The sequence below is a fragment of the Eleginops maclovinus genome, chromosome 10 (genome assembly GCF_036324505.1).
Source record: "Eleginops maclovinus isolate JMC-PN-2008 ecotype Puerto Natales chromosome 10, JC_Emac_rtc_rv5, whole genome shotgun sequence".
In the NCBI taxonomy this organism is placed as follows: Eukaryota; Metazoa; Chordata; class Actinopteri; order Perciformes; family Eleginopidae; genus Eleginops; species Eleginops maclovinus.
Genome location: NC_086358.1, coordinates 16712803 through 16739809, shown reverse-complemented (window position 1 = coordinate 16739809; position 27007 = coordinate 16712803). Strand labels below are relative to the sequence as shown.

The 27007-nt window shown below is 39.8% G+C and overlaps 1 protein-coding gene across 3 annotated transcripts in view; it reads right to left on the bottom strand.

The window, feature by feature from the left end:
- Window positions 1–26124, bottom strand: part of rnf213b (ring finger protein 213b) — a 45090-nt gene extending 18966 nt beyond the window's left edge. For 2 of the 3 annotated variants that reach the window (XM_063893512.1, XM_063893513.1), the window contains exons 1-45: window positions 26075–26122; window positions 24962–25092; window positions 23823–24505; window positions 23588–23743; window positions 22258–22430; window positions 21881–22170; window positions 21555–21802; window positions 20583–20789; window positions 20299–20512; window positions 20148–20203; window positions 19907–20072; window positions 19675–19824; window positions 19406–19504; window positions 18596–18724; window positions 17719–17884; window positions 17446–17613; window positions 17190–17339; window positions 16450–17081; window positions 15530–15689; window positions 15229–15446; window positions 15003–15146; window positions 14314–14466; window positions 12436–13777; window positions 12066–12250; window positions 11826–11978; window positions 7855–11544; window positions 7624–7760; window positions 7438–7536; window positions 7217–7329; window positions 7008–7115; window positions 6845–6891; window positions 6593–6749; window positions 6290–6425; window positions 5980–6168; window positions 5758–5891; window positions 5381–5553; window positions 5101–5304; window positions 4371–4558; window positions 4171–4291; window positions 3575–3675; window positions 2737–2913; window positions 1876–2021; window positions 1673–1772; window positions 822–933; window positions 478–682 (exon numbers count right to left, since the gene is read on the bottom strand). In XM_063893512.1, coding sequence (XP_063749582.1) covers window positions 478–682; window positions 822–933; window positions 1673–1772; window positions 1876–2021; window positions 2737–2913; window positions 3575–3675; window positions 4171–4291; window positions 4371–4558; window positions 5101–5304; window positions 5381–5553; window positions 5758–5891; window positions 5980–6168; window positions 6290–6425; window positions 6593–6749; window positions 6845–6891; window positions 7008–7115; window positions 7217–7329; window positions 7438–7536; window positions 7624–7760; window positions 7855–11544; window positions 11826–11978; window positions 12066–12250; window positions 12436–13777; window positions 14314–14466; window positions 15003–15146; window positions 15229–15446; window positions 15530–15689; window positions 16450–17081; window positions 17190–17339; window positions 17446–17613; window positions 17719–17884; window positions 18596–18724; window positions 19406–19504; window positions 19675–19824; window positions 19907–20072; window positions 20148–20203; window positions 20299–20512; window positions 20583–20789; window positions 21555–21802; window positions 21881–22170; window positions 22258–22430; window positions 23588–23743; window positions 23823–24505; window positions 24962–25051 — 12469 coding nt within the window. In that variant the 5' untranslated portion in view covers window positions 25052–25092; window positions 26075–26122. Of the gene's footprint in view, window positions 1–477; window positions 683–821; window positions 934–1672; window positions 1773–1875; window positions 2022–2736; window positions 2914–3574; window positions 3676–4170; window positions 4292–4370; window positions 4559–5100; window positions 5305–5380; window positions 5554–5757; window positions 5892–5979; window positions 6169–6289; window positions 6426–6592; window positions 6750–6844; window positions 6892–7007; window positions 7116–7216; window positions 7330–7437; window positions 7537–7623; window positions 7761–7854; window positions 11545–11825; window positions 11979–12065; window positions 12251–12435; window positions 13778–14313; window positions 14467–15002; window positions 15147–15228; window positions 15447–15529; window positions 15690–16449; window positions 17082–17189; window positions 17340–17445; window positions 17614–17718; window positions 17885–18595; window positions 18725–19405; window positions 19505–19674; window positions 19825–19906; window positions 20073–20147; window positions 20204–20298; window positions 20513–20582; window positions 20790–21554; window positions 21803–21880; window positions 22171–22257; window positions 22431–23587; window positions 23744–23822; window positions 24506–24961; window positions 25093–26074 lie in introns of all 3 variants that reach the window. The other variant, XR_010166622.1, reaches the window with a different exon arrangement.
- Window positions 26125–27007: the final 883 nt, after the last annotated feature.

Genomic DNA, 27007 nt, shown 5'->3' with positions numbered 1-27007 from the left:
GCTTCACTGTAGAACATGGAAGGAGAAGCTGGTTTTTGGCCTCGTCTTTCAGATTAAAACGACCACAACAGAAATCGAAAAAGCCCATTTGTCGGAGCAGATTGGCCAGGCTGACTGGATGCTGCTTCCACTTTAATCTCCGTACCTGAATCTTCCTCACCGTTCTACAACTGTCAGATTGAGCGAGAAAAAGCTCATTTATACAAAGTGTGAGAGCAAGAATATTCTGGTTGGTTGTTATGATGAAAAAATTCATATTAACAGATAATAACATCCAAGAGAGCAGGTTAGTCGGTCTGATAAAAGTGATGATACGTTGTGAGATATTGTTTTCAAATAAACAGTGAAAAAGCGATGGGAGGGCGTTCAGCCCAGCAAAAAAAAGGCGATGTGTGGGCAAATGCTTAAGTTATCCTGTACTCCTCTAAATAAATACATTTCAGTGATTTTATTCAAGCAAAGTAGAGCATTACAAACCCTCAACTGGGACTTTTTTTAGTAGCTCAGCAGCAGTGCTCAGGTTGACCCTCAGCCTGGCTGTGTTGAGCAGGAACTCTACCGGGTCCTGCTGTCGGTCCGGAGTCTGTTTCTCAGCAAAGCTGCTCAGGAATCTGATTTCTGCCTGTCTTAGCTGTTCTGTGCTCTGTTCCACTTCTCTTGCTTCCGAGCACAATAAAGAGTCCTGAGAAGAAAGGGAACATTTTCAAGAAAAGGTAGTTATAGTATCTGGTTGTGTGCTAATGAATGCTTTGCAAAAAATCACAGTAAAACAAGTCAAAATTCACAAGCAACAAGACCATGAAAGACTTTCAGTCCTTTACCTGGAAGCAGTTGACAAACAGCAGGTAGAGTTCAGTACGGTCTTCTCTGTTCAGAAGATTCTCCTCCAGATTCTTCAGGTAGGTCTGAATATGAGCCTTCACCTGATCAAAACTGAGGAATACACCACCAGTTATTGTAGATACAAGAAGAACTCATTTGGGGTATTTATACTTTAGAAAAGTTCCAAAAAGTCAAACTTGTAACAGCTTCATGACATCAGTGTCCGGCTCAAACAATCTCTCAATATGAAAATCTTCAACATTTTAAATAAGAAACTAGGCTATGAAGGATATAACAAATGTCCTGGACAACATAAGATTTTGTTGTATATTATGAACATCCATTATTGCACGAAATAAATCTTCCAAACCATTTTTTTACATTTTAATTTCTTTATGTTTTGAATCAGGCTTTATTTTTCCACTATTCACTCTTTATTCACTTTACCAAGATAGTGAAGTAGAGGACTATGGTAAGTCAGTGGTGTGAGGATAATCACGGTTATTATAATATATATTCCCCACAATAAACGTATTGTTTTGTTTTTTAAAGAAATCTTACATTAAAAAACTTTATCTGCTGTGCAATAACCCTATACATATGACCCATCACTACCCTTAACTTGAGACATTTTCAGTTCCATTGGTATTGTCAATTTTGGCATTATTAATGGGATTCAATTATGGAATCAGGTGCATTTTTCAACATCTAAAAAAAAAAATGTTTCATATACTTATATATATAGACACTATATTGTACTCCAAATCATTTTATGCTGTGTAACTGTACGTGAATGAGTAAAGGGTTTGAGTAATTTCTCTGCACATGCTCTCTGGATCCGTGCGCTCACCTGTACTGCAGCAGCAGTTTGGGCAGCACAGAGCGCACCACAGGACTGTTGTCCACACACTCCAGGAAGGGAGTGAGCTCTCTGGTCTTGTACACGTCTCCTACAGCACACAGAGGATTAAGTTAAAGAGTAAATGCCTCATTAGCACAGCATCATCAGTTATCTGGTTATTATTATCATCATCAACATATTGTCTCACTGACCGTTAGCGGAGACCAGTAAGGAGAAGAGCAGCTCCACCAACCCATCTCCTGGTGTCTGCCCCTCTGATAGGCAGAACCTGGACACCACCTCCAGGAAGAAGGAGTTACAGCAGTCCCTGATCGCTGCCTGTTGCACAAGTGCTGCCCTGAACCAGGAAACAAAGGTTACTGAAAGCTGATGGATTAACCAGACAATAGAATCAGGTGGCCATGCACTTTAGTTCCTTATGAGTGTCTCAGACTGATGCAGAGGGCTACAGAATTATTACAAATTGTACTGAAATGGAAAATCTAAATTGCAGTAAGCACCAAATGTGGTAAAGGCAAAGTATTTGAACATTTCATTCTGAAAAAAATACTAAATAGTAACATTAAATGGAACTCTTCAGATTTTGTAATACATCCTTGTTTAGGAGATACAATCCCCTAACAGAAACACACCTTGATCATTTTAGTAATTTTTTTTTCTTTTTCTGAATTGTGCCCTACTGATGTACCCGAAAACGTAGCGTTGAAAATCACAACCCCTTACATTATTTCTCACAAATGCATAATTTGTTTTACAAGTTAAATGTAAAACAACGGGGGTCATTAGAAACAAGTCGTAAACACACCATGACATCATTATTATCTGATGGTATGCTGCGCTTGTTGGTCAACAGCTGCTTTACACATCCTAAATCTTAACCTTAGCTATAGCCTACAATTTGAAATGTATTTGCAGAAGCATATTTTTCTCTCATCATAATGATCTCTTTTATTACCATTCCTATTATTTTCATTACCCATTCATTAATTCATAGAGAAATAGAATTCTGATTCCTTTCCTATCATTTCTATGAGTGTTTTTTCTGAACTCACTTGACGTCGGGAGAAACAGCAGGCTTGAAATTAGGTGGCAGGTCTGTCCTGCATTTTGGACAGTAACTGTGTTCCTGAATGCAGCGTTGCAGACAGGCCAAACAGAACACATGCTGACAGGGCAGGACGGCCGGCTCTTTGAACTCCAACAGGCAAACTGGGCAAGAAATGCCTAACCTGTGCAAAAGAAATCATGAAAAAAATCATTATAGAGTGCTGCATTGATGACGTATTCAGGTTGGCCAACCAGGAAGTTAGCATCGCAGGAGCTAACTAAGAAACACATATTTATAATAACTTTTGTTCAGTAGGATAATCTCCACATATTACCACCAGTTTTATGATTTTGAAACCTAAATGCTACTCCCGAAGTATAGAGCTAACGTTAGGCTAAAAGGAATTTCAACTCCGCTAAGCTAATGGTGGCTAATGTTCCTTGGATGAAGTTTAGAACTCTCATTTAGTCACCTTTTAGCAACCTCTGTTTTAATGAAGCGTTAAAGCTTTGGACATTCACAAGTGGGGTATTTAATGCCATATTTTCGTTCGTAGGAGAAAAGGGAAAATTCCTCAAGCTTGTGTTAACCACAGATATTATTTCTGGCATTTAAAAAAACGTTGTAAAGAACTTCCAAGACACGCAGTCGGAAGTGCTAAAATGCTAACAATTTTTAGGACTCATTCCTGCACCACTATATGGCACTGTGAAATAAGAACTAATAATTAAACAGTGAAGATGTGGTTAAATATTACGCTAATTTGTAACATTTTAAGCTTATTGTTATACATTAAACTAAACTAAAACACATAATACAAATTGTATGTGTATGATAATGACCTCAGGTCCCTGCTGATACATTCATCGTGAAAAGAGTTGAGGATCCGGATCAGCTGTTGTAATGTGTCCACGCTTTTGACATCCGGAGACTCCTGCATCAACTGTTAGGAAATATGAAAAGGAAGCCTTAAACAGGTTTTATTTTTTCCCACAATCTGACTGCTGACAACTACAGAAAAAAACCTTTTGATAATGGTAACTGTTGCAAATATGTTTCCTGTTCTTGTCCCTTATTATACTTTTAGGTTCTTGTTATGATTTTATTTCTATTGTTCCTTTTAATTATAAAGTTGCTTTAGCTGGGGGTTTATATTGTGTTTACTAGTTGAGTCCAGACACAACACCTTAAATAAAGGCTTTCTTTGCAAACAGAACAAAAATGTTTTAAACTTTAATAAATTAAAAAAACATTGTCTTTCAGATTAAATAATGCCCATGCAATTTCAAATAACAAATGTCAATGAATCATAAAAAATGTGTTGTTTACACTTTTATCTGCTTATCAAAATGTGTCAACTGTCAAATAATTTCCTTCAAATCCTCCTTTTTTCATTCATATCAAGATGAATCAAAGAGCCTTGAGCTATTTTACTTACGTTCAGGTGAAGGTTGCAGTGTTTGAGAGCCAGTTCTTTCAATCTTGAGTCATTTTTATTGACTTTTAAAATGATGTGCTGTATGAAAGATGCAACAACCAGCATCCCATGCCACAGTGACCTGAAATGGCGAATGAGGTCTTTAATACAAAGTCGAATAACCTTTTTTTTCTCCTCACTGTTTATCTTACCGCACTCACCTGATAGAGTCCAGATGTTGCCTACAGCTGGGGCTGCAGAGGGTTCTGTATTTCTGACTGAACACTCGATCCAGACACGGCTGCAGGAACTTCATTCTGCTCACGAAGGTCTCACACTCCTGCTGGGACGTTACTGTCAGCAGTTTGGTCTGTTCAACACAGATACCAAGAGCTTGAATATCCTCCACCTGCCAGAAATAAAAGACATTAGAAGATAATGACAAGTTGACATGTTATCACACATATACATTTCAGAATATACTTCATTTAGGTGAAGAAAACTAGTTTGCTTTAAAGTTCGGATTATTATTTTAGTCATAAATTACAAATCTCATAGGAAGGTGGCGCGGTAAAGACCTAAACACAAGTTATATTACAGAGCATTCCTTCACTGATAGACAGCCTATTCAGCATTAGAAAAGTACGCCATTAAAACAATCCAATAGCTAATCCTTCAAAATGATGCCCTGACTTCAGATTTGGTCCATCAGATTAAAAAAACCGACGCTAATGCGACTTCTCCCGGTCACGTAGCAAAATGTAAACATCGGCGACTGCCATCGACGACGTCACCTTATTTACCGGTGTGCCGATGGTGGTAAATAGGGCTAACATCGGCCGATGCCGATGTCTCACTGATGTATCGGTGCATCCCTAGTTGAAACCAATTCCTATTTCAACAAATAAATAAAATAGTCACATTCAAGAGATTCTTTGAGGATATTCTCACCATTTCTGGCGGCTCCCTCTTTCCATCCTGCTTTTGAACCTTGTTGGTTAGCTGGGGCTGCAGCAGAAATATGTGGCAGAGAGTGTCCAGTCTCGGGGCAAAATGTTTGGCTGCCGCCATTATCCAAGCAGGAGAGAGCTCAGTGACGGCACCCATAGACGTCTGAAGCTCAGACACACAGCCCAACATGGCCCTGGTGAACACCTGTTTAAAAAGTCAAGAATATTACTGGCTGTTTCCTACATTTCTTGTCTATATGTAAGACTCAAGATGTCCATACCCTCAGTTCGTCCGTAGACTTGATCTTCAAAGCGAGCAGCAGAAAGTCTTGTAGAAAGTGGTGGCCATACTCCAATCTCTCTTCTTCCGAGAGTTTCTGAAAGTGACTGCCCAGCCTGCTGTTGGTGAAGGTGCTCACAAACGGGAGAATCCTCCCTGTGCCATCCTCTCTCACTGAGAAACAGTCATAAAACCACAAAAAAACCTTTCACACATTTCGAAATAGATCACAGTTACACACGTAAACATTCTAATTGTGGCTTAGTGAATTTCCTGGTGCAGTGAATGAGAAGGACATCAACTGAATGAAAGTAGGCATAAACCGAAGCTGTTGAAAAAACATTTTCCATAGTATACAAAACCAAGATTAAGGCAAACCTGGCATGAATTCTGATTCTTCCCACAAGCTTTCAAGGTGCATTCTGATGAGCCAGCTGAACGGGGCAGCACATGGTTGTTCTTCACCATCCAACACGAAGAAATTATGCACAAGCACCTCCTGGTCTGACTCACTAGAAAATATGATAATCAAAGATAAATGAAGACTTTTGTTGCTTAAATTCACTCTGTGATTTATACTGAAGACGTAATCCACAATACCTCGGGTTTTGGACGGGTGTTAAGTTCAAAACCTGTGAATCTGACAGGATGTCCAACCAAAGCTTTATTAGGTGCTCACTGAGCCTGTCTCCAGAGAGCAAGTCCAGATTTGCATACCTGTCCATAACTTCCAACATGTTTGCCAAGATCGGAGTCACTGTGGACTGCAGATAGCGCCACAGGGTATGTCTGTCAGTTGAAGACACAAAAGAAAGCAGAACGTGACTAAATGGTTGTTCAAATCAAATCCTTTGTTCCTTTTCAGTTGTCTTTTCTTTACTTTTCAAGTTAAATTGATAATTAACTTTACCTCAAAGTTCCCCCCTCCTGTAGAGCCTGGCGATTCTTGGCTTCTCTGCTCACCCATTCCTTAGGAGAATTCATCAGTTTTTCTCTCTCTGCAAAAGCCTCTGCCAGTCTACTCAACATCACCTCCTGAAAGAGAGCTTTAACAAAGTACATAGTCGACATTAATCAGAAACAATTCTGATTGAACGTATTTAGACTGAGCCAATAGACATAATGAATCACAAATGTGAACTACGAACCCAATCATTTAGGTCAATTCTATCGTATTAACCTATAAAAAACATTTTCTGATGAGTATTTTTACCTCCTACTTGCGTGTGACCAGTTCTCAGCAGTGTCAGAAGGATGTGCATCCGCTGCATGCCTCGCGATTTCACACTATTGGGGTCCCTCAGCAGACCCACAGCTTTTTGGATACATGATCTCACTAAGGAGAGGCTGTGGAGATGGGCTGTATCTCCCTGTACACAAACATATTTGAGTTGAATTTAAGCTACATTAAAACATAAGATTTGTTTTGAGAAGGAACATTTGGTTTGATATACATTGTACCAACCTGAGAGTCTTTCGTTTTCTTCAATGTTTCTCCATCTTCATCATGTTCTATTGAAGATCAACAATATAATTTATTTTCGGTAAGAGTGCAGAGAGAACAATGAAATTACTCGATGTAGATACCCAGAAACACACATTTAATACCCAAAGAATGCAGTATCTACCTGCAGGGTTGACTAGGCTGCTAATGAGAGTTCCACAGAAAACCAACAGGTTCCGGCTCATGTCGTCTGAATCCCTCAAGTCATCAATATGCACCGACTGCCAGACACCTTCGATGCAAGAGAATGGCTTTAATCTTGTTATGAGTCATGTATAATGCAGTAGCAACACATTTCTCGGCAATAGTGACCACATTCCATAAAGTCCTCACCTCCTTGGAAACCAATGTACTGAGATTTACTTGGGATCCTAGAAACCTTCACAATGAAAATCACCCAACAGGTCTGATGCTCCAGTGTCATCAAGTAATTCATGGTGCAATACCTGAAGGCAGATGAAATCATAACACACGTGAATTGCCTGTAATGTCATTTTTTCGTCTGAAACTGCGTATAATCATGTTTCAATCTGGATCTTGAAATGGAACCCTACTTTGCTGATGCTATGAGCTCATCGCTGCAGTGGGATTCCTCGAGGTCCATCTGGATTAGCATGACATGAAGAGAGTTGTCAGCATCTTTAAGGAAGGCCCTAAAACAGAAAGGAGAGTAAGAGAAGATTAAAAGACAAGAAATAAGTAAAGGAAGGCCATGTTGTGCTTATCTGAACAGTTGGTACCGTATATTGTTGCAGAAGGAAACCTCAGTGTCAAACTGGTGGAGTGAGAGCAGGAGGATCCTGTCAGTTTGCAGTCCTAGAGCTTTGGCTACAACGCTGATATCTGATCTTGTTAGCAAGCCGGAGAATGTAGTTATCTGAGCAAAACCCCAAGGAGGAAAGTAATGTAAAATGTGTAAAGATTGCAACAAAATAATAAAAAACAAATTGGAGCAGTAGTGCTTGACCTACCTCTAGAAACTTGCTGGACCCCTCATGCTTGTTCAGGAAATCTTTCAGGAAATCTCGAAGGCAGTGATGATGCTGTTGCTGGAAGTACAATCTCTGGAGTTTCTCCTTCTCTTGGTTTGCCAATTCTGAAAACTTGAGCCTCAAAACAGCGTCCGGGGTTGCACAGTTCAACAAGAGACATTTTGCTATATCCAACACTTCTTCTTCCTGATTTTCTCCAGGAGGCCCAACAGCGTTTTCTGTTTCCATGGGTTCATCACGCTCAGACATCGCTTTGTTCTCATCATCACATATGTTTGATTCATCTTCTTCCAGTTGGTCATCTTGATCAATCTGTTGATGTTGTCTTACTGCACTGTCTTCCCCTTGCTTGGCTCTTCTTTCCAGTGCTTGCAAGAGAGCACTGGCACAGGCATCTCCATGGTGGCCAATAAAAATATCAGACAGCTTGAAATCCCTCAAGGCCTCACCTGAGAAATCCTTCACCCACTCCTTCAGTTTGTTGAGAACCCTGTGTTGCCATGGTTCCAGATCAGTACTCCTATCCACCCTGTGTTTTTCAAGCCTGTTGATGAGGGGCATGGGAAAGTGCTCATAGACCTTCTTCTGGTCCTCTATCACCACCAGTCTGAAGTGTGTATGGACACGACATTTGACTCTGTGGGAACCAAGACCAAGATCCACGTATTGCTGCTTACTGAGGTAAACGTAGTACTGGTTCAAGGCATCGTACAGGCTTTCGTAAAGATTTTGCATGTTGAGGAGGATGACAGTACGCCCGGTCTCCATGCAAGTCTTTACACGGTTCACGTTACGGCAGATTTGGGCATATTGCTGGTCCTTCGGGAATCCTGAGCCAAAGACTATTTCAGGAGGTGGACAGTCTCCTTTGGCGAAGATTTGTTGCTGAAGGAAATGGAGAGCAGCATTGTTGGTGGTCAGCAAAAGTAGGTAACGGCTCTCGTGGTTGGTGTCATGGTCAAGATTCTTTTTCACCATTTGCAAGGTGCTAGGTCTTGGAATTTCTGTTAAATTCTGGAGAAACTCTTGGAACAACATGACGGGGTCAAAACCCTCTGGTTGTCCACTGAAGTTACGCAAGATAGCCTCCACCATCTGTTCACCATCTGGTTCTTGTTGTGTTGATTTGACAATGGCAAATAGCATTTTGACCAGGCTATAATAATCCCTTAGACCAAAGAACTGATTCTTTGTTGTCTCATTACAGATACTCAAGAAAGCCTTTGCCAACGATGGGAAGAGGTGTTTGATTTTCAGAAGAATTTGTTTGGAGGAGGAACAAATTCCATTGGCAGTTTCCACAAGTTCACCCTCACTTGGATCCCATCTTGACACAAATATACCTCTGTTCATTTTTGCTGGGTCAAGTGCCCAGTTGGATATGCCAACAAAGCCAACCTTCATGTGTCTATCTGGCTTGTCATTGTCAATGCAACCATCTTCCAAGAGAGGGTGAAGAGTCTTCAGGGGCATCTGAGGAGAATCTTCTGCAAGTCCTATCTCATCAAGGACTACCACAGATACATACTCATCCATGTTTTTGTCCTTCTGGAAACGGGCACAGTTCCTGAATGTCCCTATGATTCCCTCTGGACTTGAGTGAGGACTGCACTGGAAGGAAACCATATGAACTTGTTTGAGATTCTTGAATAGTTCACAGTGTGAGTTCTGGCCCTGCATGGCATCAGCAACCACTGTTTTAGCAAGCGACTTCGAGCTGCCTGGCTTACCAACCACAAAGAGTGGGATCCTGAGCTCAATGCAAACCACCATGAGAAACACATTCTCTTTGAGAGCAACATTTTTGGCTATGGTCTCTCTTGTCTGTATGTTCTGAAGGAAGAAGTCTTGACAGGTTGAAATCTCTTGTTGCAATGCTGTTTGAGAGCAATAAGGGTCTGGAAAGTACCTACAAATCACAGAGAGGTACTCATCTTTGGCCACCAGAGATGGGTAGTAGCAGACACCAACTGAAAGAATCAAACACTTGACTGTTTTATGAGCCGCACTGAGGGGAGAGCAGTTGATGAAAAGGACCTCGCTATGCTGGTAAAACCAAACTAGCACCTTCATAGTCCTCTCCACATCTCTGAGACTCACAAAACTGCACTCATTCTTCCGACCTCGCATATATTCCTGGGAGGCTGCCAGCACATTTGAAATGACGTCCTTGCAGGCTGCTGGCAATCGATGTTCATCGAGTTGTTTCTGCACAATGAGTTTGATATAGGATAGTTCAGTTGAATCACTCAATTGACCAAAGTCCCACACCAAGGAAGCCATGCTTGGTGGCAGGGGATGAACTCTGTACACCAGCTGCCTCAGGGGGACTTTGCCAAGACGGTCTTCTGTTTCATCTGCCTTCACTCTGTATCCTAAACCAGCACGTTCCAAACGTTCAACCATTTCAGGTGAGTGCTTCCTGTAAGGATTGCATGCAGCAATTATTTTCAAGCCACTGTCGGCTTTCAGAGGTTCCCCTTTCATTGATTGGTCACACAGGATTTCCTTGATGGCAAAAATGGCCTCTGTAGTGTTGCCTTCGTCAAAGAACAAAATGGTGTCTAGTTTGTGCGTTCTTCGGTTATTTACAGCAAGTATCTCTGCCTCTCTCACTTTTCTGTAGATCATCTCTGCTGTTGTTCCACCATGTACCTTCACAAGTACCATGTTTTCCACTGGTTTTTGCTCCCTCTGCAGAGCACAAAGGAAACGGACTAATCTGGTTTTACCGCAGCCTGTTTCTCCCATGATGACAACTGGAATTCCACATCTGAATCTCATGTGTATTGCCAACATCTTCATCACATTGTCCGCAGTGAGTTCATATGTTGGGTCTGGATCAAAGTCTCTCTCCATCATTCCTTTCTTTGCACCAACAACGCAAGAAATCCTTTTGATTTTGTCCGCCCGGGGCAACTGATCAAAGTCTTCTGTGAGACAGATCGTTTGCCGTTCCAAGTCCTCAAAAAGTTTTTGAGACATCACATCTTCTATCAGGACTTTGCTGCTTCGAGGATCAACTGCGTTGAATGTGTTTTGCCTTTGACATTGCTGCACATTGAAGCCAAGAAATGACATTGAGAATCGGTCTGCATTAAAGAAAATGTATGGATGAGACTCGTTTTCCCAATACTTGCGAATTTCCATCATGTCAAGAATGTCATCTTCCACACTGTTATTGTGCATTGTGGAACTTTCATCAGATGTGTTCAGAGATGGAGAAGCAAAATCTCTTGCCATTCGGATCATAAACTTCACAACGAAGCCTTTGAAACCAGGTAGCTGGTCAGCTAGAAAATCTGGATCACAGAAAACTGAGTTCTCACAGTCTTTCAGCTGAACATTGAGGAACCAGGAGAAGTTCTTCAACTCTGCCCAAGATGGATCTTGCATTCCACAATATAACAGAAAAATATTGACACAATCAATGTGATTTCCTATGCGGGATCCTTCCTGGTATTTAAACCGATCCAGATTCTGATTCTGGTTGAAGCCCTTTAAGTATTGATAGGGTCTTTGAATACCCTCACTGCAAAACTCCCGCTCATCCATGAGTGGATCAAAGGTTGATTTTTTCAACACCCCTTTACTGGCCAACAACTGCTTCACCTCTTTTGGAGGTCTACATTGGATGGTAGGCAGAATGTCAAGAAGTCCAAGCTTCATCTGTGTGAGAAAATAAAAAACAATCAAAAATGTAAAACTTTCTTATCTGCTCAGGACCAATTATAGAAATGTCCTGTCATTAAAAGCTGTAACTTCACATAGCTTAAAGACACTTGGAGGGAACACAGGAATATTGGCCTTTGCATACCATGTACATGCACTAAAACATATATAACAAAGTACAGGAAAAGGTAAACCCAAAAAATGTAACAGGGCCCCTTTAATGTCTAAGAATACATATAACATGACGTTTTAATACAGCCTTTCCTGACAGTTAATACCTCTTTTGGTTGGTTCTGAGTTGATTTGCATGTTCTCAGGACCTCAATTGTTATCAAATGAGCAACATTTCTTCTCCACAACATTCCATGGCTGTCGCTCAAACAGCCAAGTACCAACAGATGGAACAGGAGCTCCTCTAGACCTGAACGAACCTAAAGGGTAACAAAAAAGACAGACTTTAAAGTACAAACATCAACAGAACAAGGCATCTGCCAAGATAAATAGCTGTGCATACTTACTCCAGCGATGTCTATGTGCAGGAGACAAGGGTCCTGCTCTCTCAAGGGGACAAGTTTCTCTGAAAGAGTCTTTATCAAGGAGTCCATATCAACACATGGCTCAATCATTCTGATCCTGATATGTTTTGCTCTGGGAGATTTCTGCTTGAACTTCTCGAACAAACGATCCACATAAAGGGATTTTCCTATTGAAAAAAAAAGAAAGTATTCAGTTAGAAAAGATATTTCATGAAAGAACTTGAATAGTGTAACTGTATGTGTATGTGTAAATTATAACATTTAACAAACAATTTGTACATAAACTGATTCAACATGTACCTCTATTGTATAAATGTTTTCATACTGGCATGTCAGTTAGGGACATCCTTACCAACTGCAGGGCGTGCAGATGACACCATCCAGACTGAGAGCTTATCAGCAGAAACCTGTGTGACAGGGTTTTGTTGGCTGTTTTGAGTGAAGTGGTGATGTAGATATTTCCTGGCAGTCTCTGCTGTTAGACTCATGCCAGCCTGTACTTTGTAATTGCTGAAGAAAGAGGGTACATATCTGTGCTGGTGCTCAACCGGACTGACTATTATCAAGCGATAATGCGGATTTGTACTTCTCTCAAGAAACTCAAAGAGCTCCCCAGAGGCCTCACTGACATCATATCCCAGTAGCCCTGGATTGACAAGAGAGTATATCTTCTGCCAGTTTCCTTCTGAGCCTTGACCGAGAGCTCGGCGGAGAAAAATCTCCACCTCCTCCTCTGTGGTTTCCTCTTTGCAGACAAGAACCTCATCAGTAGATGGGAGAGGTTGATCTGGACTCTGCATATAAAAAGACAGGACAGTGGCAAACACTTCTGCACTGGGACAAATCACAAGATTGGGTTTTCCCTCCTGGAGAACCAGTGGAAGATTCCTCATCGTCTGTTGCTGGTTCATTTCAGAAAGGCATGAGAGGAAATTGGCCAGAGATGGGATGTCCAAGTAATCGTCGAGGTACTGTGGCATGTCGTTCTTGAATTTACACCAGAGTTTTTCAAGACTGTCCTCATTGCAGTTCATCTTGTCATCAGTGTGTCCAGGCAGTGAGCCCTCTGCTGTATCATCATCACACTTCAAGACACCAGCATCTTCATCCTCTGAGGAAAAATCCATCAAATCAAGGGCCTCCTCAATGTCATCTTCACTTTGTCCCGGTGAAGCTGGGGTTGAGTCCATAGAAAGAACTGATTGATCTTCATTCTCAAACTCAATATATTCCTCTTCCTCATCATTCTTCGAATGAATACTTGCTGCATTACAGAAAGCGTCTCTGACATCAGTTAGAGTGCACTGAGGCTTTATGGGGAAAAGTAAAAACCATAACTGTGGAGGAACTGGCGCCTGCCGATGACACACTTTATGTATCCAGTGGCACAGGTACACTATCTGCTCTGAGGTGTAGTGGTTCAGCAAGTTAAAGCTGGAGCGCATCTCGCTGATAAAGGAGCGCCATTTGTCTTTGCAGCCATCCATGGAGTGATTCAGCTTTTGCAGCTGCTCGGTCACCTCGCCATGGTACACCATCTCTTTACCCTGCAGCGATAGGAAGGTGGCTTTGATGCATGGCTCCTGCTGTTGTGGGCAGCACTGGACTTCAGCATGCCATTCCCTGAAGAGCATGTTGCCGGATGTTTGCATTTGAAGAAGGATGGTCCCCAGTCTCTGAACCCCTTCAAAAACCTACAGAAGGGGAGTGTAGGGATTTATACAGTTAAAATTGATGATGTTGTAGACCACACACATTGGGCTTTAGCTTTCTCTGGTTAAAGCTAAAGCTAAATGTTCATTACTAACAATGGATTAAATGATTATAAAATAAAGACAAGAAAGGTGTCAGTTATGGTGACTCATTGAATTTATTTGAGCCGTTAGCGTTAGCAGCTAAGTAGCAAGATAATTCAGAAGTTTGTGATGTTAAAAAAACAACAACCACGTGTTACTTTTCACAACTGCAAAACTACTTTATATCACACAATCTACACCCTGTTCCACTTAAAATGTTATTTCATAACTTACAAAGATCAAATTATCTTTTAGGTTTGATCATTTAAACTAACTATCTTGACAGCTGTTATTACAGTAGGCTATAGGCTACAATAGCGTTCTAAATCCATGTTTATGATGTAGTTTATTCATTGTCTGAAAAACATTTGCCACTGTACGTTGTGCAGAAAGTAACATAATGTGTTTTTTTATTTTCTATAAATTACACTGACCTCTGTAAATCTGTTGACTTGCTCTCTGCCATGCTCGCCTTTCGAAGACATGAGCATGAGTTTATTTTGGAGCTCCAGAAGGTCTTCAAGCTTGTAGCTCTTTTCCTCTGTGCCCCTTTTTATTGTGACCTGTATCATGTTCTGTAGACATCTCTGAAAAGTGAAAATCATAAAAATCTTAAATAACGTGTATGCATGCAGTTAGCAAGGCTGTTCATCTAAGTATCTTAGACGTTGAATGTTTGTCATTTTCTTGACCAAAACTGCCTTTTATCTTTTGTGCAACGTAATAAGGCCTCTACTAAGCCAGAAAGATGCTGAAAATATTGTTCATGCTTTTGTTGATCAAATAAATAACAAAGCATGTGCCAATCAGAGTTCATTCAATCATAACCTTGATCTTTATCAGAAATAATTTAATAATCCCAAGGGGAAATTATTATTTTGTGGCAGTTGTTCCACTTCAGAATGAACAAAATAGAATAAATAAAACAAAATGAAATATATTATTAAAATGTGTAATAAAAGATCCAATCAAATAAATGACCATAAGAAATTGAAATTATGTAAAGTAAAGATAAAATCAAAATGATTATATAACCATAAGAAGTCATGTGCCAGCTTATCAACTCGGAGTACCGACACTCAGAGTGTAAAGTGTATTCTTTAATGAAAGATGGTTCAAGTACCTTCTCTGTGTTTTCATCGGACCATCCTATGTGATAAACTCCATCAGCATTTATAGAAGAAGCCAGGGAGAGCGAGGACTGCTCCACAGAGCCGTGCGTCTCCTTCAGTGCTTTCAGCCAGTTCAGCAGGCGAGTGGACTCTCTCTGGGAAACAAAACCAGTGGCATCATTGTCAACGAGCCGCTGTAACAGGGCTTATATATTCTGCAGATAAATAAAGAATTACCAGTTTGTCCGGTAGCTTCTCATCTCTGTTTTGGGTTTCCCACACCTGCTTAGCACACTTCAGGAACTCCTGAAAGCCAGCGTGAGGGGAGAGGGAGTAGAGCAGAGGAGCGTATCCCATCACTGCATCGTGGAAACATGCCACCTGGTCGATCTCTGTGTCATTCTCTCCAGCAGAAATGGAAGCCAGGTCCACATACACCTTCACATCGCTCATATCTGCAGAGGGGAGACAGCAGTTAGCAGGCATCTTCTCCAGAACTGAAGACCATTTATGTTTTTGCACTGACTTCTTTGCTCACTTTTAAGGTTCTCTCTGACCCAGCTGACCAGAGTCTGGCTCACAAGAAACTCTTCCAGACAGGCCGTGTGATGCTTGGTGACTTCGGAGAGCTGCTCTTTGGCTTGAAACAGGTCAGCAGTAAGGGACCCCAGGGGCCTCTGTTTAAATGTGTCTTCTTCCTGTTAAACCGACATTTACATCATCAAAACAAACCAATTTCTTAAAAAGATCATCAAGCTATGATGTGCATTCACTTCTGCTGGAGTGATCATACAAATATCATAATGAGGCTGTGTATAATCCTTCAAAATGGTTGTATTCCATTTAAATCGCACAATGGCCAGAGTTAACTTCAGATTAATTGCAAAAATGTGCACTTGCAATTTAATCACAGGTTTTTTTCAGTTTAAAATGTACCTTGAAGAGATATTTTTTAAGATTGAAATACTCTTCAAAATGGGACAAATATGATGTTATGATTAATAAAAATAGTTTTTTTTGTAACACAACTTTAGGAAAATCTAAAACTAAGCCAAGAGCAGTAACTCAAGAACTGTACTTAATCTGAGGTATTTTCATTTTATTTTAAATTTATACTCTATATTTTAGAAGCCAATATTGTTTTTTTCTAGATTCAGATTAGCAACAACAAAATATAAAAAAACATTTATATATAATTATTGGTCAAGATATCCAGCAGCAGGATATTAAGTAAGGAAAATGTGTGTGGGTTAATTCCACATTTGCACAATTTGAAATCCATAGTTTAAATAATGAATTGTCACTTTTTACCTGCCATTCAAATACATTTCTAAAATGGGGTCTTAATTTGAATGACAGATAAAAAGTAAGGAATAATAAGAGTATTCTTTCTTCTATCTAGCCCACTGCAACTTAATTCCTTTGTAACTGAATTATGTTAGATCACAAGACAATTACCAGTTGGATGAGAGTTTCAATTTCTGCAAAGTTCCCTGAAAGGTTCATTTGTTCTGCGATTTTCAGCATTGCACTGGCTGCAGCGGCCGCCTCTTGGAGCTGTCGATACCCCTGGATCTCAGCCAGCCTCTGATCCACCCACTTCTTCTCAGGTTTGAGCTTTCCCGACTCACAAAGTATCTCAGACATCAGACTCAGCTCCTTCTTCATTAGTTTCCCATCGCCCTGGTCACCGGATTCCATCCAAACTTCATTGAGCTCTTCGAAAGTGATGCTTGCATCTGCCATGCTCACACCGAGCCGAGAGAACTCTGTGAGCAGCGGCTGCCAGAGGATTTCATAGATCTGTGTCAGGGTGACTGGAACAGGAGTTGTGCCGTGTTGCCTCGCTGAAGCCAGGGATGCAGCCTCCCTGGCCCAGTGGGACAGCATCAGGTTGCTGTGCTGCAGTTTTTGCATCTCATTGGACATTTTCAGGACATTCATACCAACTTTATACCAGAGGACCTGGGAGGTGCCCGTCTTTCCCAGCTTCCCCTCAGAATTAAAGGTCTGAACAAACACCAGTTTGTTCAGGCTCACTGTGTGCAGATCCACACTGTGTTGCTTCTCCAGATTCAACATCTCAGGAGCTGGTTGAATAAGAACCAAATAAAACATACATAACCAACGTGATGCAAAAGTTCTCTAATTTAACATAAAACAAGTTGGTAATGGGTTACATTTCCACTTTTATTTACCTGTGATGCTTTCTGCCACCTTTGCTATCATCTTTATCAGTGTATCAATTTTCAGTTTTCGTTGCTGGAAAGACTGCAAATCCTTTTCTCTCTGATCCAAAACCACATCTGCACTGACAGGAACGGTCTTAGATTTAGTGTGTTTCTTGTCTGTGGATGACATAATGCAGATATTATTAAATAACATATTTTTTCCAATAAGGGGGAAGTTAATGTAGTAATCCTGGGGGGATTTTTGTAATGAAAAGGTTCATACACTGCTGATAGAGTCTCTTAAATTGGTCTCTGTATTTCAGGCAGGTCTGCAGGTTTCCCAGGGCCACGTGTCCCTGAAGCAGCGACTCCACCAGATGACGCAGAGTGGTCACACAACTGTCGAAAACTTGTGCCGCAGCATCATCCACTTGGATCGACTGCCAATCACCTGCACCGAAACAGTGACATTGTAACCATTGTAATACCCGCTGAGTAAACACGCTTTAAGAACAAAATAGAATATAAATGAATGATGAAAAATGAAATTGAGTACCGTGAGACAGCAGGTGGTTCATGGCGGACTGTGGATCTAGCAGCTGGACAACCGGGTCGTCTCTGAATCGTGCAGCTGATTCAATCACAACAGCAGACAAGACAACAACGGGTGGTTCCTTCGTCTTAAAATAGAGGCTTTTCAGCAGGTCTCCCTCCTGCTTCCTCTGAAAACAGGAAAGTATGATAATTAATTTAACTTGTGTCATTATTTCACTCTTAATTGACCTGCTTTGTTAGAAAGGAAAGATCTAAAGGTTTGAGAAGAACTAACTTGTGAACACCACGCTGGAGGATGTCATTGAAACAGACAGAGTGGTGCAGTGATGACGTATTTGTGTACTGTAGGCCGACCAGGAAGCCAGTATTGCAATATGTTCATGATATTTACACGTTTTGTTTAAAAAGTTAATCTCCACATATGACACTCATTTTTTGGTTTTTGAAGCGTGAATGCAGTTGCAAGAAATAAAAAGCTAACGTTAGGCTATAAAGAAATGCTAAGCGCTAAGCTAAAGGCGTCTAAGGGTTGGCATGACAACGTTTTGCAGTCACATTTATATTCTTGTTAGCAAACTCTGCTTTAAATGATGCATTTAAGTATCAGACATTCACGAGTGGGGTATTTATTGACGAAAAGTGAAATTTCTTTAAGCTAGTTTCAACCACAGATCTTATTTCAGGTATCAAAACAAAAACACGTTCAAAAACGAGACAAGAAGTCTGAAATGCTAACTTGTTTCTGGGTTTTATGACTCAATTATTACATGGGTTAGCATGCATAGTCGTTACGTACATCAACACCCATAGGCACCGTATGAATACAGAGCTTTCGCTGTCAGGATGCACCTTAAGTAGATTATTAATATGAACTGTACCTGGCAGATTTCCTTGATAGCAGACCGACACAGCTCGTCGAAACATGTCTGTACCACTTCATCACTTTTTCTTATGGCTGCCATTGAAGTTTCCAGGCAGCAGACCAAGACTTGGTCCCCTTCACTGGCCTAGCAAAAAAAAACACTGTAAATGTTCTGTAAAGAGGAAAGCATTATCCTGCTGGAACTGGATCCCTGTGACTGTTCCTGGTTTGATCTGCAGATGTCTAACGGAATACTAACTAGACAAGGTCACTCAGTAATTGTCACATAAGATCTCTTACAGTCGAGATGGCAGCTAAGATAACAAAGAGGGATTTTTGTATCTTGTATTGTGCCTAAAATTAAGTGGTTTATAGCATATCAGGTATAGAATAAATTGTCAGATGCTCCACTTTCAGATAACACCAACACTTTTTCACTTTTTTGAGAGTGAAAATAAAGCCTGTTACAGACTAGCTACAGTAGGGGCTTGTTTTTGCCTTTTGATACAAAGCAGGTGTTAATCACTTGCAGTCCCTAGTCAAAGGTAACATGAATGAGGAGCCAGAATTCAATGAGGTGATACAACAGTCAATAAAAACATTTTTCCAAAAATGGTGACATATGACAACACCTTTGGAGGCCTTCTTTTAGCATAAAGTCATATATTGGCACAAATCAGTATTATAAGAGATAAGCTGTTAGCTGATACTCTAAATATTCTTCCCACAGGCTTACACATGGTTATGTTTAATAATGTCTGTAATAATAATAATAATAATAATAATAATAATAATGTATTTTTTACTCTTATAAATAAATGATCACCTTAGAAATCCTCTTCTTCAGGTCTTTTTTCAGGCTCAGCCTCCAACTGGATGAAACTTCTTCAAGAGAGCATTCCACCTTCAGCAGCGAGTCCCACATCTGATCATTAAAAAAAAATCAAACATTTCCTTTTCAGAAAAGAAAAAGGTTCATTTTTTACCTTTTCAGCATTTATTTTTGTTTCACTTCTGTTCGCCGCAAACTGCATACAAGAAAGAAGCGAACTGAATCATGACTAAATACTTGCCAATATTCTTTTTAATGTGTACCTCAATTTCCTTTGGATAGCTGAGTGTTTTAGACACCGTCAGAAGGGGGTTTTGCAGCAATTCATCTCTCCAGTCACTGACTCGCTTCTGCACAGAGTGTAGATCCTCCAAGAATTTCTTATTTAAGGTCTCAAACTCATCTTCCGAGGTCTGAATGGCACAAAAGACACCATGAATTAAAGTTACTACTCCAAAATAAGGCAATCAGAACGCAATTTAAAGAAATGATTACCTCTTTCTTCAGTTTGGCATTCATCATGTCTGCCAATTTCAACACCAGCTGGTAGGCAAGGACTGCAGCGTGGTACGACTGGACGAGTCGCGTTATGCTTGATGTGCTTGACAACAAACTGATGCTGCTCATGAAGATCAGCTTTATATTACCAGTGTCAATCATTCTAGAGACACAAAGCAAAAGTTACAATGAGCAAAACAACATTAGAATGCATCATGGGAAATATTTCAGCCCTTACCTGTCCTTCTCTTTGTCTACCTTCAGCAGTAAATGGTTCAGGGTTTTCTGAGCGTGCTGCATGCAGGAAAACAATATTACGAGGGATTATTTTGCTGTTAAAACAACAGTATTTTGAATGTTAAATATTTAAATGTATTCCATTTTTCCACCTTTACGTGCTCCTCTGCTCTGTTGTTATCCCTTAACTCTGCACATCTTCGAAGTCTGTAGAGCAGACTCTGGATCAGGTGTTCTGCAAGTATTCCCGCCATGTCTGAAAATTCCGGAAGATCCTCAAATGCGACTAAAGATAGCCAGCTCACCAGCAGCAGAGGCATCTCTTCAGCCTTTTTAAGGTTTGTCTGGATCAAACCCAGCATTTTCCTGTGAACAAGTAAAATGTTATTGAAGTAAAAAGTTAAAGGAAAGAAAGGTTGCCTTGAGACACACTCACTTCCTTTGGTCAGGGTAGGACTGTAAGTTCTCCCTGAACTGTCTGAAATGGACTCTTTCAAGTCCCGACCAGTTCTCCTCCTCCACAGACGGACCCACTTTGGTTGCGTCTGCTCCCGGCTGTCTGAGCCTGAAGAGCAGTGGAAGGAGCAGGATGAACTCCAACACCATGCTCTTAGCACAGAGATTCATCAGACCCAACACAACACTGAAGGGAGGACAGAGAGAAGTAGATGAAATAGGGAGAGGGAAATCCATTCATATAAGAATTGAGTTTGTAAAACGATCCACAACTTCTGAAAATCAATTTTTAAAACCTTTTTATAAATAACCAAACTGTTTCTTTATTCATCTCATACTGCCTGTGCTGCTGCACCACTTTTCACCCTCTGTCTGAAACCAGAGCCCAGTCTGCTCTGATTGGTTAGCTGGCTAGCTGATTGGTACAACCGATTAGAGATGTCCCACCCCTTACCCATCATGTACAATGTGTTGGCGCACTAGCCAACCGAAGCATGAGTGTTAAGTAGTGATGTCACTATGTTACAGAAGTAAATAAAGGAGTCCAATGGAGGCGTTTCAGGCAGGGGGAGGGGGGAGTTTGTGGGAGAGAAACTCCCTCTTGAGGGATTTCAGCCTTTGAAGACCATTTGTATGAAATACAAACTATATAACACACCACAGGAAAGGAAAGGAAAAGGGAAAAAAGCATAGTGGGTCCTCTTAAAAAAGTGTCTTTTATGCAGTAATTGGCCACACCACCTTTATGAGCGCAGAGTGGAGTAGAGTAGATCCTGATATTAGCACTGTCCTGAATCCAGAATCAATTTCAAAAAGGGAACCAATGATAAAGAGACAATGTGTTTCAGTAGCGATACATGCACTATTTCACAAAGTGTAATGAGTAAAGGAAGATATGGAAGATAGTGGGGAGAAACCAAGTAAATTGACCTCGATTTTTTTCCAGACTTACAAATGTGGATTTTGGAAATAACTTAGAAACTCGTCAAGGTGTTTCTTTTCCATCGCAGTCTCTGAAGACACGAGGAGACACAGCTCAGCCAATCCTTTCATTCCAAGGCTGATTTCAAACTTTTGGGAAACCTCAAACACAGACAGGCCCTGAATGAGAGGACTGCTGCTCCTCCAGCTGCTTGGGACTTTCTCCTTTGGCTCTCCTTTTAAAATCTGAACCAATGTCTCCGCAATCAGCTCAGATGTCTGTGAATAAAATAAATGTGGTTAGAGGCGGACAAATGTATAATGAATACTTTGAATTATGAATCTTGTTGCACCAACCTTGATCATCGGTGGGTGTAAGTTGTTTAGAATATCCATTCTTGCATGTGCAGAACCGAGAGTCTTCGTAAAATACGACAAGCTGTCCCACAACCTGTCAGTGCTCTGTTTGTCTGACGGGTTCCATTTCTGGAAGATTCTGTTCAGCAGATGCCCCGCTGAGGCCTGCCAGGCTTCTGATACATAACATACAACACTTTTGAACCTCTGCCACCCCATCATCTGAAGGCCAGACTGCCAGAGACTTCGCCCGTCATGAAGAGAAATGAAGCCTTCATAAAGGTGCAGCTCTAGATAGAACACAGGTAGGTTTGGTTCAAGACACAAATGTAAAGATATGTGTTAGCATGCTAGAGCTAAAAGGTTTCTTACGTTACCTTTAATGTTTGGGTCCATTGGGATATGAATATGTCTTGTAGTGCTTCCTGTCTTTATATCTTTGGCACGTTGCGTCACACCATACCAATATGTCCACCGCTCGCCTCTTGTCAAATCCCGCTCTTCAACGGAAAGACTTGCTTCCACCAGATATCCTTGTTGTTGTAGTCCACTACACAGAACATATTGAAACATCTGTTGTGACATCTTTACTGAAGCTACAAAAACTGCAGTGAAGTCGGAATATCAGAACAATGGTGTGTGTGGATTGGATATTGCTCTTGCTAATCAAGGCAAATTTATCATGTCAAATTAACAATGTGGCACTGTTGGGGCAACTCACGGTTGACACTTTCATTAACACAGACTCTTAAGAGGCTAAATGCATCCTGTCATCCGCAGCAGAATAATCACTGTACTCTGTTTCAAGTAAAAGTCATAATTAAAGATCTAGCTTGATTAAAACTACAAAATAATCAATAGTGTACCAAAACATCTCTTCGATTGTTTAATACTGAGCCATAAAGGCCAGAGATATATTGTTTGAGTCCTTCAGTAAGTTAAATTCTAAATTGGCTTCAAATGTCTGTATTTTGTATATTTTATGACCCAACAAAATATAAGTGAAAATATGTGTTTTATGTTGTGGTGGTTAACTGAATAATAAAAAGGAAGACTGAAAGCTGTTTCTTGACCACAGTAAAAATAACAATTTTGAGAAGCTAAATGCAAAGAAATATGGATAAAAGAAAGAAAATGTGTTAGAAATGATTTGATCTATCTTTTTTGAAAACTTTTGGATTTGCTCATGAGACAGCCGACCAAACGAGTTATGATATTCAACAAATAATATTTGACTAATAACATTAATGTAGCCTGATCTTTAGATGCTACAGTGCAAACATTCAGTATGAGCTTAAAAATATTATTTGAATGTCAGTGTAATAAAAAAAGACGGCAGATTTACATATTTGATAGAGTCCTATTTGTTTCTATGGCAGGGAAATAACTCTAGTAAAGTAAACAGTACAGTATTGTCTGTAGTGAAGTAGAAAGTAAAAAGAAATGGAAATACTTAAGCAAGGTACAAGTACAGTTCCTACATAGATGTTACATTTCATCGATGATTTAAATAATATTAACTATATACACATACGTATATATATATATATATATATATTTATACATTATCTAATAGTCTGAGAATGTATAAAATGAGGCAACATGTCCTACACTGTTTATCTGGTGTTAATGTTTACATCAGATAAACAGTTTAGGACAATTCTATGTATCTATGTATACATTTCAGGGTAGAAAGTTAATACTCACACAAAATGATTAATCTTAAAGGGTATTTGCCCTTGGTCATAACACATCACAAGCGTGTCATGTTCTTGGTTGAATCGAAACTTTTTGTCCATCACTGCATAGATGTGAACGGTGAACATGGTAGCAGCGGGTGGAGGTCTCACTGAGCTGCGATCACTGTGGAGAGGGGAGAATACACGTTTACAATCCCACCGACAACCACAGTATCAGATGTTGCTGCTTGTATCGGTCTTACTGTGTGCTTTGGGGTGTTTTTGTGTTTTTATCCGTTGCTTTGGAGGCTTCCACGTTGGACTGTTTCTGACTCCCACCCTCTCCAGACACTACTTTGGCATAAGACACGGGTTTGGCATCTGCAGAGGGATTCCCTTCTTTAGACGTTGACTCTTTCTCAGAGTTTTGCTTCTCGGCTGACTCTGACGCTGCTTTGTCATTGTCCGGGTTTGCGTTTAACTCAGTCTGAGCATCGCTTTGCATTTTGGCTTCTGGCGTGTCTTGTTTCTTCTCCTTCGTGTCAGGTTGAGCCTTCTCATCGTCTTGTTTTGTCTCAGAGAAGTCAGTCTGTGTTTCCTGGTTCCTCTGACAAACAACTGGAGTTTGTGTGCATTTAGTTGTACCTTTTGGTTTCTTCGTTTGAGTGTGAGCTTGCACAATCTTAGCATCTTTGTGGCATTGTTCTTCCACAGTTTGCACATTGTCTTCTGCTTGTAGATCCACATGTTGTGTTTCTACGGGCAGAGTCTCCTCAGTTTGGCTGCTTGTGGTCTCCACTACCTCCCTCTCACCTTCATCTGTGTCTTCACTTTCAGCATCGGCATCTTTCTTTACACTTGAGGAGCTCTTTCTTGTTTTCTGATTTCTTTTTTTGCTCCTCTCTTTGCCTTTGGCCTTCTTGTTGTGATATGTTGGCCTTAATTCCTGGAATATACATCAACATAAAGATGTACTGGTTGAAATGATCTAATGGTGACTCAAATAATGTGTGGGATTTGTTTTCATACTGCATTTCTACCTTATTTCTATGGTGTGAGGTAAAATGTTGTTTTTAGGACTTTCCTGTTTTGTTTCTGGGCAATTTACAGCTTATTAATTTTATAAATAGATGCTGAACCAACAACTCCACTAATCAGAACACAAATTGAAAACAGCTGATATATTTTACATTCCAAGCTTCTACTGAGGTTTTCATATAAAGCTTCAAATGTCTGTCCGGAGGTTTTAAGATGTCAACACCTCTAACACAATAACAGGGGAATTAAAATGTTGTTAATGTGTTCAATTGAATATGCTGTTACATCACTTGCAGTTAATAGCTAAGAGCTGTATACCCTTCTTTGTGTGAAAAATGTGGATTTGAAAGGGAACACAACATACCTTATTTCTTTTCCGGCGTTTTTTGGTTACAACACCCTCCCCTTGCTGGGATCCAGAGGTGCTGGGGAGGTTTCCTGCTCCCCCCTCCATCTGTAGGGACTTTCTGAAGGGAGTCCCTGTTCCCCTGATATCTGTCCGTGAATATAAAAATCACATTTTTACATCCTCCATGTCTGCACATCTCTCTGGGACACTTACTATTCAGATAACTGCCAGTAAGGGAGTGGCAAGATGAGAAATGCATATCTCTTCATAAAAATAACTCATTTATACAACTAAAATAAACAAATGATGTCACATAGTCTGTTATATAACACCACAATGGCTATAAATACCAAGTTTTGTTGCTGTCAATAGAAATAATACATTATAAATCAATACAAATATGATAAATATTAGCTTACTGACTGTTCTTGTCTGAGCTACTGTAATTTCAGGTTGTTTGACGTTTTGTTAAAGAAACAAAAAAGGTTATTAAATCACACAAAATATATTAAAATCCCTGTTAATAATGCATCACTTATATCCAGTGGAGGAATGTAACTAATTACATATACTCAAGTACTGTACTTAAGTAAAAAAAGAGGTACTTGAGTATTTTCACATTATGCTACTCAATACTTTTTACTCACAACATTTTGTTATACAGATTTAGTTATTAGCTACTTTGCAGATTTATGTTATTAAAACAAAATGTAATTCAACTAACACATTATTATGTTTATTAAGTTAAGCTACCCAGTAGTGTATAAAGTAATCCAAATAAACCCCACCTTTACCAAGTGCAACATTGAAGTGGTGAAAATATTAATGAGCCAATCAATATAATATAATATTTTATTATATATAATATTTTAAGTATGGTGATTAAATGCGCCATTCTGCAGGAGCACGTTACTTAAAGTATAATGCTTGTACTTTTTTACTTTGATTTAGCTACCATTTTGAATTCAGGAACTTAACTTGTAAGTCTTCCACTATGTCAGGTAAATATGTAGCTTACCTGTAAAAAGATAAAAACAAGAAACTGCACCAAATGTAGCTATACTGTACAAGTGAAGCAGTTTATTTAAGGCCAAGGACATGTCATATATTTATGCTATGTTTACTTACCTTTCAGATAGAGGTTGGCACGGCCTGTCAGCTGATATGTCGGACAACAACTGGTGAACAAATGTTGAGGAAATGTTTTTATATCTGCTGCAACCTCCCTACTTTTCACTTCAAGGGAGCGTCGCGAAATTACTCACCTACTTTAGTGTTGGAGGTTTTCCTTTTACGTAAACTCTTTCTAACCTAGCGTGCTAATTAGCAAAACATAAGTAAACGTATTAAACATGTTCAATACACTTTTGGTTAACATTTTGCCAAATAAAACACTGTATTCAGTCGTGATTTACTAACTACTTCTCGACAGCCCCTACGGCAGAAGCCTTGGTTTCAGTTTCATTTCTCTCTGAATCTCATCAAATAAGAAACTTATGCTGCGTTCAAATACTCGCTGCAGACTTTCATTTCACGATATGGTCAGTGACGAAACCTATGATTTGTCCAGGTTTCAATGCTTTACGTTTTAGTGCGTTTTAAAGTCAAATCTAAACACGTATGTCATACATTTATATAACAGAGGTGAAATGTAATTTAGTGCACATTAAGTATTTCATTACAGTACACACTTGGGGTACTTGTGTAGGCTATTTACATTAGAAAGTCCAAACTACTTTTCTAGATTGCTTCTCACAGGTATATTGTTAATGTTATTCATTCTTTTTACATGTTAATGTATTATTTAATATTATTAAATATTGTAATCATGTTATTTTTTTTAACATTTCTGCAGCATTTGCTTTTATTTCTATATTTACTAAAAGTCTGTTGTTGGCCGAACAATACAGCAACTTTTTACTTCTACTACTACTACTTGAAAGCTGAAAAACTGTCAGATTTCCTTAATTATAACTGCCATTTATATGCAATTTCCTGTCACCAGATTGCACATAAATAGATTGTGTAAAATCTACCACTTTCATACCAAATTATTCTATT